The following is a 12,859-nucleotide window of genomic DNA, read 5'->3' as shown; positions in this document are numbered from 1 at the left end:
CAACACGGAAATGCCTCAAAAAACAAACTCATAAAACTAATTTAATGTTGTCTTCTCTCATTAAAAAAAAATATTTTAACAATTTTTTTACCATTAATTTAGGGTAAGTTAGGTTGCACCGCATGCTACGGAGGGGGCCAAGCGCTGCGGCTAGGATGGGCTAGGGGGTCGAGCGCTGCGACTAGGACAGGCTAGTGGGCCGTGCGCTGAGGCTAGAATATGCTAGGAGGCCGAGCGCTGCGGCCATGGCTGTGAAAATCATTAGAATATAGTCTTTTTAATTTTAAGTTGAGAGAAGACGACATTAAATTAGTTTTATGATTCTGTTTTTTTGAGGCATTTCCGTGTTGAGGCGTTTCCGTGTTGAGGCGTTTCCATGTCACCCCTCCTGTAAGAGGGGGTACAGGAGTACATAGTTCCACCTTTCTCTTTTACCTAAATTTGAATAACTTAATAACTAAATTGTGGTTTGTTTTCTACAAGGTGTCTCAACAAACATGGGATGAACAGAGGTCTTAAAAGTTGAATATCCTCTTTAATTTCAGATACAGTGTCTCACGAAACATGAAAGTTCCTGAACAATTTTAATTGTCTATCTCCATAATTTTTTAAGTTCTTTAATACCAAAGAAAATAATACAAAATATCACATGGCAGTCTCATATATATCATAGAAAAATTGATTTCAAAGTAAAATTATTTATATAGGAGAAGACATTCAAAACTATTTACCATGACTGTCATGTTTCGTGGGACATCCTGTAGTTAACAGTACCTGGCGGAAAATGGTTGTACATTTTATGAAATTCTTAAGAAATATGTGGTTTACCTTTATAAAATCTTAAAATCTTTGTATATATTGAATATGCATGATAATTTCTCTTTTAATTCATTGACTAAAATCTACAGAAATATTTATTTATATCTTTGTCCATTAAGAAGGTGCAGAAATGGAAGTCGACCCTTGATTCTTATTATGTATTGGGACTATCTCTTAAGCAATTTTTAATTATTGAAGTACTTAATTAGTTGTTAATTTTATCCACTAAATTATAACCTTGTACAAGGATTATCAAGTACTTGAGTACTTGAGTTCTAAATATAATAAATGAAATATTTTAAAATTAAAAGAAAAGATTATCTATACTATATGATATATCTGCCGATATAAAGTAGATACACATTACACAGGTATACTAGAGTATAGATAGGGTAGAAATATAGTAGATATATAGTAGAAATGCAGGTATACAAAGAGTATAAATAAGGATATAGAAGATATACAGGTATACACAGAGTAGATATAACTTAGATATATAGGTGTACATATATAGTATAGATATAGTAGATTTACAGGTTTACACAGATTAGATATATAGTAGATATACAGAGTATACACAGAGTAGATATATAGTAGAAATACAGATATATATAGAGTACATATATAGTAGGTATGCAGGATATACATAGAATAGATATATAGTAGATAAACAGGTCCACATTGAGGATAAATATGGTAGGTATACATGTATACATAGACCAAATATAGAGAGGAATATATTGACGTATTTTTTTTGCATCATATGTTTTAAGTTTTACAAAATGTTACCTATACATGTCATTTGATCTATCCATTTTTCCCTCAAGCAACCATAACCAGTCTGTTACTTTCATTCCACTGACATCTCCATCTTATTAGAATGTATTTCTATGATGACAAAAAAAATCTTGTAAACTGAGACAACTTTTTAATAAGAAGGCGACATTTGTATAAAACATATAATTGCCAAATTTGTTCAACTTAAAAATTTTCAAATTCTTGGTAAAAGCATGTGCGAATAAACAGCTTTCTTTCAACATAACCTTTGCATACAGTTAAAAATGTTAAAATCCAATAGAATAGAGTTAATATTTGAATTTGATTTTTGTTACCTCGTTGCTTGTTCAGGTTTACAGTTCGCAAAACTGTAATATGCTGTGAATTCATATGTGATTCATAGTCTCTTCTCCTTGCAGGTCTTAACTGCTAACTTCAGCTTTTAGACAAGCTCTGTGGTGAAAAGTTTCATGTCATTAGAGCTTGGCATAATGGTGGGATTTTTGATAGAGTTTTCTTCTTTGCCAGCAAGGGCTCTTGCTAATACAAAAATGCCCCACTCTTCTTGTTTTAACCCAGCTACATTATCATAAAGAGTTACCAGGAGGGGGTTAGGAGGTTCAAGTCTTCTTGCTTTATTTCGTAGAAACTTGATCAAGTTTGAGATGAGGGGTCCTGCTTTCAGTCGTAGCGAAACTTTGTCAGTTTCAGAAATTTTATTCACAACTGAAGCCATAAGTGTGAATATTGTAGGGGTTAGCAATTTCACAATGGAAGAAACCTCTTTATCCTCTTCTTGAGCTTTCTTCAAAATCAAAGCACCTGATGAATGAACAAAATAATATTTCATAAATTTTTCAGCTGACTGTTTTTCCGATAAACCAAAAAATCCACAAAATGGAAAAGTAAGAACTTGAATATTCATCTGAAACTAATTTTCAAATCCAAGCTTTACAACCAGACGGTGTAAACCATAGTTTCCTAACTTAAAAGTATCACCCAGTTCGTTACTCATCCGCAGCAACCAATTTTCAATATTCTCCTCATCAGAGCTGGAATGATACATTACTAATGCTGGGATATTTCCATCTTGAACTTTCTCTTTAACCTCAGCTACTTCTCCATCCTCAGAGGCTGTAGCAGTCACCATAGGAGCAAACCTACTGATAAGAGGGGTGAGGTCTGTTGGATCAATCTCACAAGCATCTCCCTGATCAACCTCTGCAACAGCTTCTAGATACACTGTGGCCGAATTTAAAGAATTTAAGCGGCGGTTTAAATTTAAGCCGCGGTTTAAATATGATTGGTTCCACTTAAAATTGTATCAAATGTTTTAAGATTTAAGCTGGCGCTTAATTTAAACCGGGTTTTGGCGGATTTAAACTGCGGCACAAATTCTTTAAATTCCATCTCTGGATTGCTAACTATTATTGATAAACAATTCATCCTCCTTGACAGCTCGTTCACTAAGGTTCCCACTGTATGATGGAGGCTGAATGATCAATATGTGTAGCACAGGCCTGGAAAGATAGTGGCAGACGGACGACTTGTGTGCATGTCTACTCTTCTAAGGTTCAGGCTGTACTAGCTACTCCAAACTCTGGTTGTATCTAAGGGACTGTTCACTCCTTCTCTGGAACAATCTAGGATACAACAATACTACACAAATGACAAGATTTCTTTGTTTGTTTAATATATTTATTGCCAACTTTATTTTAAACTTTGATAAAAGGAACTGTGAATGTTATTTCACGTAACCCTCCATGCTAAGATAACAAATTTTGATTTACAATAGTATCCTTCAAGTCTCTGAAGTTAGATTGTTCCCGTTTCGGGATAAAGAAAAAGCATATTCCAACGAAGGTAGAACAGTAAAGAATTATCAGAATTTAATGGTTGAAAAACAACATAATCTTATCTTATAACATTATTAATAAAGGTTTCAAGGGTACCATTGTAAATCGCAAATTACCATGAAAAGTCAGTGACATGGAAACGCCTCAACACGGAAACGACTNATCAAAGTTTTCATTTAGAAACCAAATTTTTCATTAAATACCCCAAGGTTTTTCAGGATAGATTTTTAATCAGGGGGCTGAGTCGTCGTGTGTGCGTGTCTGTATAACCATGATTGTGCATATATAATAAGGAACTGAATAATTGTACTGTGTATACAAAATAGAAGAATCTCGGTATCTCGGGTCTCAGATAGAAAGCTTTTAGTCTCTATTCTTTAATTGAAATCTAGAGATCTCAAATGAAAAATGTAATGGTTCTTTTAAATCTGTGGGGTTCCTATGAAAAGGTTGTGGATTTAAATGAAATGTAGGATCAGTTCATAAAGTAAAGTATTTGCTTGTATCTCGCAAGACTCACCTTGAAAGAAATGCGTTCCTTTAGAATCTTCTTCTCGAGTCCTAAATATCATTTTGTTTGTTTTTTAACTAACACAGGCACATTTTTAATATGGTCATGACATCCAAGAAGACGGGTGTTTATTCGTTGAAGTTAAGAGAGTGACCAGCTATGAATGGTAGTTGGAACTATTCAACGACGTACATTTACTGAGTTTGGTCGCAAAGTCGAAATCATCTTTTTGGGTAGATACGTTTTGAGAATTGTTCTTTTTTCATTGTTAAATATCAACGATAACAAAAAAAGGGTAAAATTCTATGGTAAACTAATCAAATGTTTAGGAACAAATTTCTCAAAAGAAATTTGCCAATAGATCAATGTAAGAATCAATTAATTTGTTTTCGTCATTACTTTCTAAGATTTTTTCCACAACTTCTTCAAATGTCGTCTTTTCAATAAAAATTTCAGAAAATCTTTTTGAATAATAAGAGATCATAGAAACTCGTGCTAGAATAAGATTACGCGTTTTCGATGATAAGAAATTTTTACTGTCTCAACCTGTTCCTTAAGAACTAATTAGTTTACTGTAGAATTTGGTTCACATTTTTCTTAGTCTTTATTTCATTATTCTAATAAACCAATTTTCAACACAAATCCACCCAAAAAGATGATTTTGAAAGTCAACTTTGAGTTCAAACTCAAATAAATATATAACGTAGAAACGTTTTCTACGACTCAAATGAATCCTTAAGAATTTGTCTACAATACTGCATATTCAGTTCAGCTACCTTACATGGCTGTCCACTCCCTTTAAAGACCAAAGTTTTCGGAATAAAAAGTTTAAAGTATAAAGTATAAAAAACTTGCATTTTGATTTTTATTTCTCATTTATTTCCCCCAGATCTTTAACCCCCCCCCCACAAGGTGGAGGTGGTGGTTAGTTTAAGAATATAACCCAGAAGAAAATTGAAGATGTGTCAAAGTAAAAATGGCCTAACCTTCAATTCTTTTGTCGATTTTGTGAAGCATCAAAAGAATCTTATTCTGCCCTGAAATAAAAAGACAATTCGATCCATTAAAGAATTAAAAATACAAATAAAGAACAAATATATGTGATTTCAAAATGTGCAAGGTTAAGGAAGAAAAAAAAATAAGGAACTATTCCTAACCGCACCTCGATCCGACCAATAATAATTCAAAAAATTCAAATTGGTTTCAATTCTGATATTTCCTTCCATTGTATCTACAACAGAAATCCAGAAGTTACTTATGTAAAAGAAACAAAATGAAAATTTTCAAAATAAAAAAAATGGATTCCTCATCTATTTGTAGCTTACTTGAGTTAGGTTGTGAATCAGACATGCCAATATATATATACAGACGATCATTTAAAACTTTACAACAAAACAAAAAAAAGGTGAGGCTTCATGCAAGCACAAATGTTATGAATCAACTTGATCTAGATTAGTAAATCCAACCATGATCACTAGATCACAGTATTTAAAACCAGTGCTTAGGGACCAATTAATTTTATTGCGGATCCGGATCCTGGATCCNTGGGGGGGGGGGGGGGGGGGGGTTATTGATTTCCAGAAAGTACAAACCACTCTATCGATTTGCAAAGGGATTTAATAGTGACTACAAGCTAGGTTCCAATCTAGTTGAGAAGATTTCGAAATAAATGAAAATTTTACAACAAAGAAAATACAAAATATTTACCTTTCAATAACTCTACAAATTTGGTTCTTGACATCAAACTGATGCAAATCAACTCCAGATATGGATTCAATCAGGAAATCATTCGCTGTGCCCAACAGTGTTCTGGCTGTTACAGGTATAGCTTCTATTTTGGCATCTTTCTTCAATATTTTTAGAAGTTTGTCTATATGAGAATGGGGGATTAGACACTCCTGGGCCCACTTTCTAAGTTCATCTCGAAATTTAATAACATCCATACCTAACTCTAAGTCATAATTCTCAGCAGCTCCTTGCACAGCTTCCTGTTCCTCGTCAGAATCAAGGTCAACATTGAAATCATTATCAAAAGGGCTCCGAAAAAATTGATCAAGGTCCATACTTCCAGACGATCCCATGTAGTCCTGTACGTTCTCTAGTTCATCATCAGAAGAGTCATCAAGGTCATCAAAAGGATTGTCATCAAGGCCTAAATATAATAAAATAAAGATTAAATCTAAAATATTTTAGATCTAACAATTTTTTAGATAAGAGTCTGCGTAAGTCAGATTCTTTTTGATCAAATTCTCTTTCGATCATAAGGTTTTAGATCGATTTCCAGTGCACTGATGAAAATATTTGTTTGGAGAAATAAATGGAATGAATTTTTTGTAAAAAAAATTCTATTAGAGTCATCACAGTAATCACTTGATATAGCATCTGCATTCGCATTCAAACCTAAATAATCCCACTTAAATTTTTTCTGATGCTTTTTGTCTATAATCTCGATAATCGCCACTTAATTTATTTTTAACTGTTCATTGAGCATTTTTATGTGAGGATTTACTGTCTCTTAAAATCTGCAAACTAAGAAAAATCCGATATTATGTTCTTTAATTGTCAAAAAAATCTCCAAATTTTTCATTTTCAGTAAGAGTTAACCACAATTTGAAAAAACCAGATATTTTTAAACAAACCATTTTTTTGATATCGTTGGAGAGAATTGACAGTTAAGCTTTAAAAAAAAACATGATAAAAATGAATTATTAATGTTAACAGGTCAACCATTTCTGATGAGGTATGAATAACTACGCATATTTTCATTATTCATTGAAGGATGGCCACAATTTCAGAGAGAAAAAAAACAGGTTAAAATAAATTTTATACTGCTTAAATTTAGTTGCAATTGGGTGGTGTTAGAGATGTAAGGGAAAGTGATAGCATGAAATTCAACAAATATACCCCCTTCACTGAAGTTTTATTTCTCACAGATTTGGGGACAATTGACGGTTTGACATGATAATAAATTGATTTAATTTTGGTTTACAAACTGTCGGACAAGTTAAATACTACCCTCTTTATGGCAAATTCTCAACCCCCCCCCCCATATTTTCAGAACTTGACAACATTTACTTACTTGAATTAGAAGGTACAGGCAACACAGAGCCATCTTCAGACGAAGGTTTTTGGTCCTCATTGCCTTCATCACTTGAAATAGAACCTGCATTCAAACCTAAATAATCATCGCTTAAAATTTGTTTTAAATATTTATTTGGCATTTGGACGAAGATTCACTCTTTTTTACCACAAATATCAATTTTGCAGTGCTTAGGATCCATTTAATTTTGATGCGGATCCAGATCCTGGATCCACACTGGAAAAAATGGATCCGGATCCAGGTAATTTCTTTAAGATTTACTGAATCTTTTTAACAAAAAATAATTTTCAAAGTTTGTTTTATTTTTTTCGCATATTTTAATCTTAAAACTTGATAAAACCATTCAGAAATGAGAAAAATTTTACAATCTCTCTTTTTTTTCATAAGTTAAGATTTTGGTTTTAGGAGTAAAAAAGGGTTTTTTGCCGTTTTTGATTGATATTTTACCCCTTGGATCCAGGAAGTCACAATCTAGCGGATCCAATGGATCAGGATCTGGATCCTAAGCACTGCTGGTGCGTAGGGTCCAATTTATTTTGATGCATATCCGGATCCGCACTGGAAAGAAATGGATCCGGATCCATGTTATTTCTTTATTTGGCTACTTTTGGTTAAAAAAAGTGACAAATTTTCAACCCCCCCCCCCCTATTTTCAGAACTTGAAAACATTTACTCCTCACTTTAAATAGTTATAATAGTCTTACTTCACATCCTGATAAAAAATTGTGTCACTTGCATAAATAAAACAGTATCTCACTTGAATTAGAAGGTACAAGCAACACAGAGCCATCTTCAGACGAAGGTTTTTGGTCCTCATTGCCACATTCATCACTTGAAATAGAACCTGCATTCAAACCTAAATAATCATAGCTTAAAATTTGTTTTAAATATTTATTTAGCATTTAGACAAAGATTCATATTCTTTTTTTACCACAAATATCAATTGTGCAGTGCTTAGGGTCAGACTAATTTTGATGCATATCCGGATCCGGATCCTGGATCCGCACAGGAAAGAAATGGATCCAGATCCATGTTATTTCTTTTAAATTTACCGAGGTTTCTTAACAAAGCAAAATATTCAAAATGTGTCTTATTTTTATGATAAAACTTGACGAACCATTTAGAAATCAGGAAACTTTTATAATCTCTCTTTTTTCAATAGTTGAGATTTGGGTTGAAGGTAAATTTTTTTTGGTAGTTTTGGGTCGATATTTAGTCATATGGATCCGGATCTGTGGATCTGCATATTTTTGCGGATCTGGATCCAGGAAGCAAAAATCTTTAAGATCTAACGGATCCAGATCCTAAGCACTGCAATTTTATAAGCATCTAATCTATAACATTTATATCTGCTTTATAAAGTATGATTTCCCGTCTCTTAAATCTATTTGCTAAAGCTTTGTAAGTTCATGTTTTTTGTTCACATTTTTCAAATTGTTAGATATTCTCCAAATTTCATTTATCATTACAAGTTGACCCCAATTTTAACAACCCAGATATTTATCGTTATTAAAAACTGATAAATCGACTGTTTCTTGAAGACCATTGACAAACTTGAGCTTTGAAAAACGCGTAATAAAACTGAAATAGTAATGCTTAAAGGTCAACCAGTTCTAAATATATATGTGAATAAATAAGCATATATTTTATTTAAGATTTGTCACAATTTGAAAGAGAAAAACAAGATACATGACCGGTTCAAGAAACCCATAATAGCACTCTTAACTAATCCTGGTTGGTAGGATCATCTACCCTACGTTTTCATAAGTTGTATTAATACCGGTATTAACAGAAATGCTAGTTTAACTCAGAGGGGTGTTAGCAAATCCACCCGCAGGATAGATTTAGGTAGGATCATATACCCTTAATATCAGCATTAATTTGGTTTGGCCTCGATATTCTCTCAACTCAAGAAATACAGGGATGTTTAAGATACAGAGAAGCATAAAAAACGAAGAAATACTTCGTATTTTTCTAAATTCAGAAAAATTACACCCCCCCCCCGCTCCTTAAATAACTTAATTAATAAATATTTTGAATATAAAAAAGAAAATATTTTCATGAGAAAAACTTTATTAAAGATAATTTTTTTTCGGAAAAAAATATCTTAATGAAAAGTTTTTATTTTTTATTTGATTATGAAATGTAAAAAGTTTAGCTTACAAGATTATTAACAAACTATTAAGTTGAGAAGAGAAAAGAGTAGCGCAGAAGAGTCAAAACGGTTAAGTTTGGATGATAATCCTGGTTTAAGCTAGAATGACTTATGAACGCATCACCAGTTCTAGGCTAGATAATCCTGCCACAAATTAGGCAGCAGCGACTTATGAATACGTATTTCCTAACTAACGGTATTAGTGTTAAGTGGCGTAAGATAGCTGACTCTTTAACCGGCCTATAACTATTTTTTATATACTTAAAGATCGGCCGATCATTTTAGATGAAATATCAATTCAAGTACACATATTTTAGAAATACTACTACAGAACAACTATTTATTGTTTGCTAGGGTGGTGTTTGAGATGTGATAGCAGGAAAATCGACAAAAATGCCCCCCTCCCTGAAGTTTTTCTCACAGATTTGGGGACAATTTACGGTTTGTCCAAGAAAAAAGGATTTAATTTTGGTTTAAAAGTGACAGAAGAGCCTATGTGCAACAAATTTACATACCCCCCCCCCCCCCATTGAAATTGAAAAAACTTTTTTCCTCCAGAAAATTCTAAACTTCTTTGGAATTTTCATCGCTGAATTTGGGAAGATAAATTGTCAATGCTTAGTAAAACTTCAAATATTTCATCAGTANCGCTGCGGCTAGGATGGGCTAGTGGGCCGAGCGCTGCGGCCACGGGTTAGGTTAAGTTGATAGGAGGGGGGAGGGGGCCTGGGAGGGTCCAGAAATCGCTCTCTAGGAAATTACCCCAAAAACTCATACGATACCAACTTTATGGAAGTCTTTTCATGAAGCAGGATGGGGGGGGGGGTTCCAAAAATCTTTCTAGTATTTACAATTACTCGAAAAAAATGTACCTTTTGCTTGCAAAATTTAACCAGTTTCACTAATTCACGATCTCTGCTCTTAAAGCTTTCCCGCTAAAATTAAATCATGTGAAATTGTGACATTGTAATAATGTTGCGGTATTCTCTAAAAAGCAGACGGTCGTCTTTTCTTAAACTGTCAAGAAGACAACATTTAAATTTGTTTATTGTTATCATGAATCTAGTTGTTCCATGATAGTTTTCCCTTCAAAATACAGAGAATCACATAACTATCATATCAGATTATCTCTACGCTTTAAGAACAAAAATTTGCACATATATAATACGTGAAGAACCTAATATTCTCTGCAAGAAATTTTTAACAATGTCCATATAAGATTTTTTTAAATGATTTATGATTTATTATTAGTCTACGTGAACCAACAGTAGTCCAAACAAAATGTTAGTCCATTTAATCATCCGTCCAAATGATATGACACCCTTCTATAGGGGATGTACTATAACCCAACCCTACATTAAAGACTTGCAGTATTCTGTAGCAACAAAAAAAATCAATTCAAATGCTTAAAATAATTTACTTCAAAATATCTAATACCTGAATATATGAAGAGCATTTTTCATCAAGAACAAATTTTTGAGATTATTAAACATAAACATAAAAAAACTTTTAAAAAATGTTGTTTATAAAATTTTGCAGAGATTCTCAGGAATTTCTTGGGGTGAAATACCGGAAAAAAATTCCCAGGAACTTATTCTCTTACTTAATTCCCCTAAAAATCCGCAAACATGGTGACCAAGACCTAAGAATTTCTCAGGAATTTACGGAGAAGTATTCCAGAGAAATTCTCAGGAATTTCTTGGGGTAAAATTCCGGAGAAATTCTCAGGAATTTCTAGAAACTCATTCACTTATTTATTTTCCCTAAAAATTCGCAAACATGGTGACCAAGACCTAAGAATTTCTCAGGAATTTCCGGTAAGTATTCCAGAGAAATTCTCAGGAATTTCTTGGGGTGAAATTTGGGAGAAATTCCCAGGAAATTCTCAAAACTTATTCTCTACCTTAATTCCCCTAAAAAGATCTAAGAATTTCTCAGGAATTTCTTAGGGGAAAAATTCCGGAGAAATTCCCAGTAATTTCTCGAAACTAATTCTTTTATTGAATTCCCCTAAAAATCCGCAAACATGGGGACCAAGTCCCAAGAATTTCTCAGGAATTTCCGGAGAAATATTCTGGAGCAATTCTCAGGAATTTCTTGGCATAGAATTCTGGAGAAATTCCCAGGAATTTCTCAAATCCAATTCTCTCATTAAATTCCCCTAAAAATCCACAAACATGGTGACTAATTCCCAAGAATTTCTCAGGAATTTCCAGAGAAATATTCCGGAGAAATTCTGAGGAATATCTTTGGGGAAAATTCCAAGGAATTTTTCAGGAATTTCTTGAATCTGAGTCTCAAAACTGTGATCCCCCAATAAATCTCTCATCTTGGGGACCAATACTGAGGAATTTCATGAAAATTTCCTAGGAACTAGTTACAGGAAATAATTCTCGAGAAATTCCTAGGAAAAAAGTCACCGTGGTTGGAGAATCTCTGGAAATTCCTCACTTTTGTTACTTGGGTATAGACAATCTACCTATACCTATCAATTTGGGAAATTTTCCAAAAACCCAGACAAAAGAGGAATGTTACAAATACCCAGAAAGGAAATTAGTCTTTCTCACAAATTCAGATTTTCTACTCCCTTTATCTTTGCCAGTGTTTCGGATCCATATCATTTTGATTCGGATCCGGATCCCGATCCGCAGATCCGCATCCGTGATGATGGATCCGGATCCGGATCCTGATACGGATCCGGATTCGGATCCGAGGTAACTTTTGATTCTGTGAAATGGATTTTCCATATAAAATGTTATGCAAGGTTATAATTTATAAAATGTCGTCATTAATTTACTATTATATAAATGTAAACATTAAATTATTAAAGATAATTTTGAAAAATTTTAGTCATGTAAAATGTAAATAATACATTTACAAACCATTTTGATTTATTTATTCCATGGTTTTGGTTAATCCATATCAACGTTTCCTGATACGGATCTGGATCCGGATCCGACCAAATGATACGGATCCGACCGGATCCGGATCCGAAACACTGATCTTTGCTACCCAATGTGGTAGACCTTAGATATTTCAAACTATAAATTCTGGCAGATCAAGTAGTATAAGTTTGAAATATCAAAGTCTTTTGATACCAGATCTGGTCTTGCTCTATTTCAAGCACCTCTGGATCTTCTGCTGCAAATATGAAGTGCCCATGGAAGTATTCTGTGAATACCATGGAGTTTCCAGTAGGTTCTGACCAAAGAAATTGGTTCAAGATTTGTATTTTGCCCCAACCTCTTGCCACTGTACACTCAATGTTTCTAGAATCTTTGACAGTTAAACATTATAAATCAGATCTTTTATTCGATGGTGTATTTTTGGACCTACGCCCATCCCCTCTACTGCCCATCCGACCTACGAGCACGTGGTTTTAACAGCTGTGGTAGGTCCGATGCACTGTAGGTCGGATGGGCACATTAAAAACAACATATTGGTGCATCCGACCTACTTTAAGCTGTCGCATGGACACGTCAGATGGGCATCTTTCGTAGGTCAGATGGGCACTTTTCGTAGGTCGGATGGGCACTTTTCGAAGGTCGGATGGGCACTTTTCATAGGTCCCCAGCTGGAAAATTTCTCTCGATCGGAATTCCGATTTCTGACTTGAGGAATTCCGTCGTAGGAATGAAATC

At 33.8% G+C, this 12,859-nt stretch overlaps 1 protein-coding gene across 1 annotated transcript; it reads right to left on the bottom strand.

Annotated features, from left to right (window-relative positions):
* Positions 1–5,651: 5,651 nt before the first annotated feature.
* LOC111712398 (uncharacterized) lies at positions 5,652–7,980 on the bottom strand. Its single transcript, XM_023486991.1, has 3 exons — positions 7,821–7,980; positions 7,043–7,138; positions 5,652–6,115 (listed from the first exon to the last, which is right to left on the bottom strand). The coding sequence occupies exons 1-3, from the start codon at positions 7,963–7,965 to the stop codon at positions 5,667–5,669; spliced, it is 690 nt and encodes a 229-aa protein (XP_023342759.1). The 5' UTR covers positions 7,966–7,980; the 3' UTR covers positions 5,652–5,666.
* Positions 7,981–12,859: the final 4,879 nt, after the last annotated feature.

The sequence above is a fragment of the Eurytemora carolleeae genome, unplaced genomic scaffold (assembly GCF_000591075.1).
Source record: "Eurytemora carolleeae unplaced genomic scaffold, Eaff_2.0 scaffold1241, whole genome shotgun sequence".
NCBI lineage: Eukaryota > Metazoa > Arthropoda > Copepoda > Calanoida > Temoridae > Eurytemora > Eurytemora carolleeae.
This window is presented reverse-complemented; position numbering and strand designations above follow the sequence as displayed.

What these genes read in the sequence shown, in the direction of transcription:
- LOC111712398 (XM_023486991.1), bottom strand. Translation starts at nt 7,965, where the DNA reads ATGCTAAATAAATATTTAAAACAAATTTTAAGCTATGATTATTTAGGT. An exon ending in GCTTGTACCTTCTAATTCAA is followed by an intron (nt 7,139 to 7,820) that starts GTGAGATACTGT and finishes ATGATTATTTAG; the next exon opens with GTTTGAATGCAGGTTCTATT. An exon ending in GCCTGTACCTTCTAATTCAA is followed by an intron (nt 6,116 to 7,042) that starts GTAAGTAAATGT and finishes TATTATATTTAG; the next exon opens with GCCTTGATGACAATCCTTTT.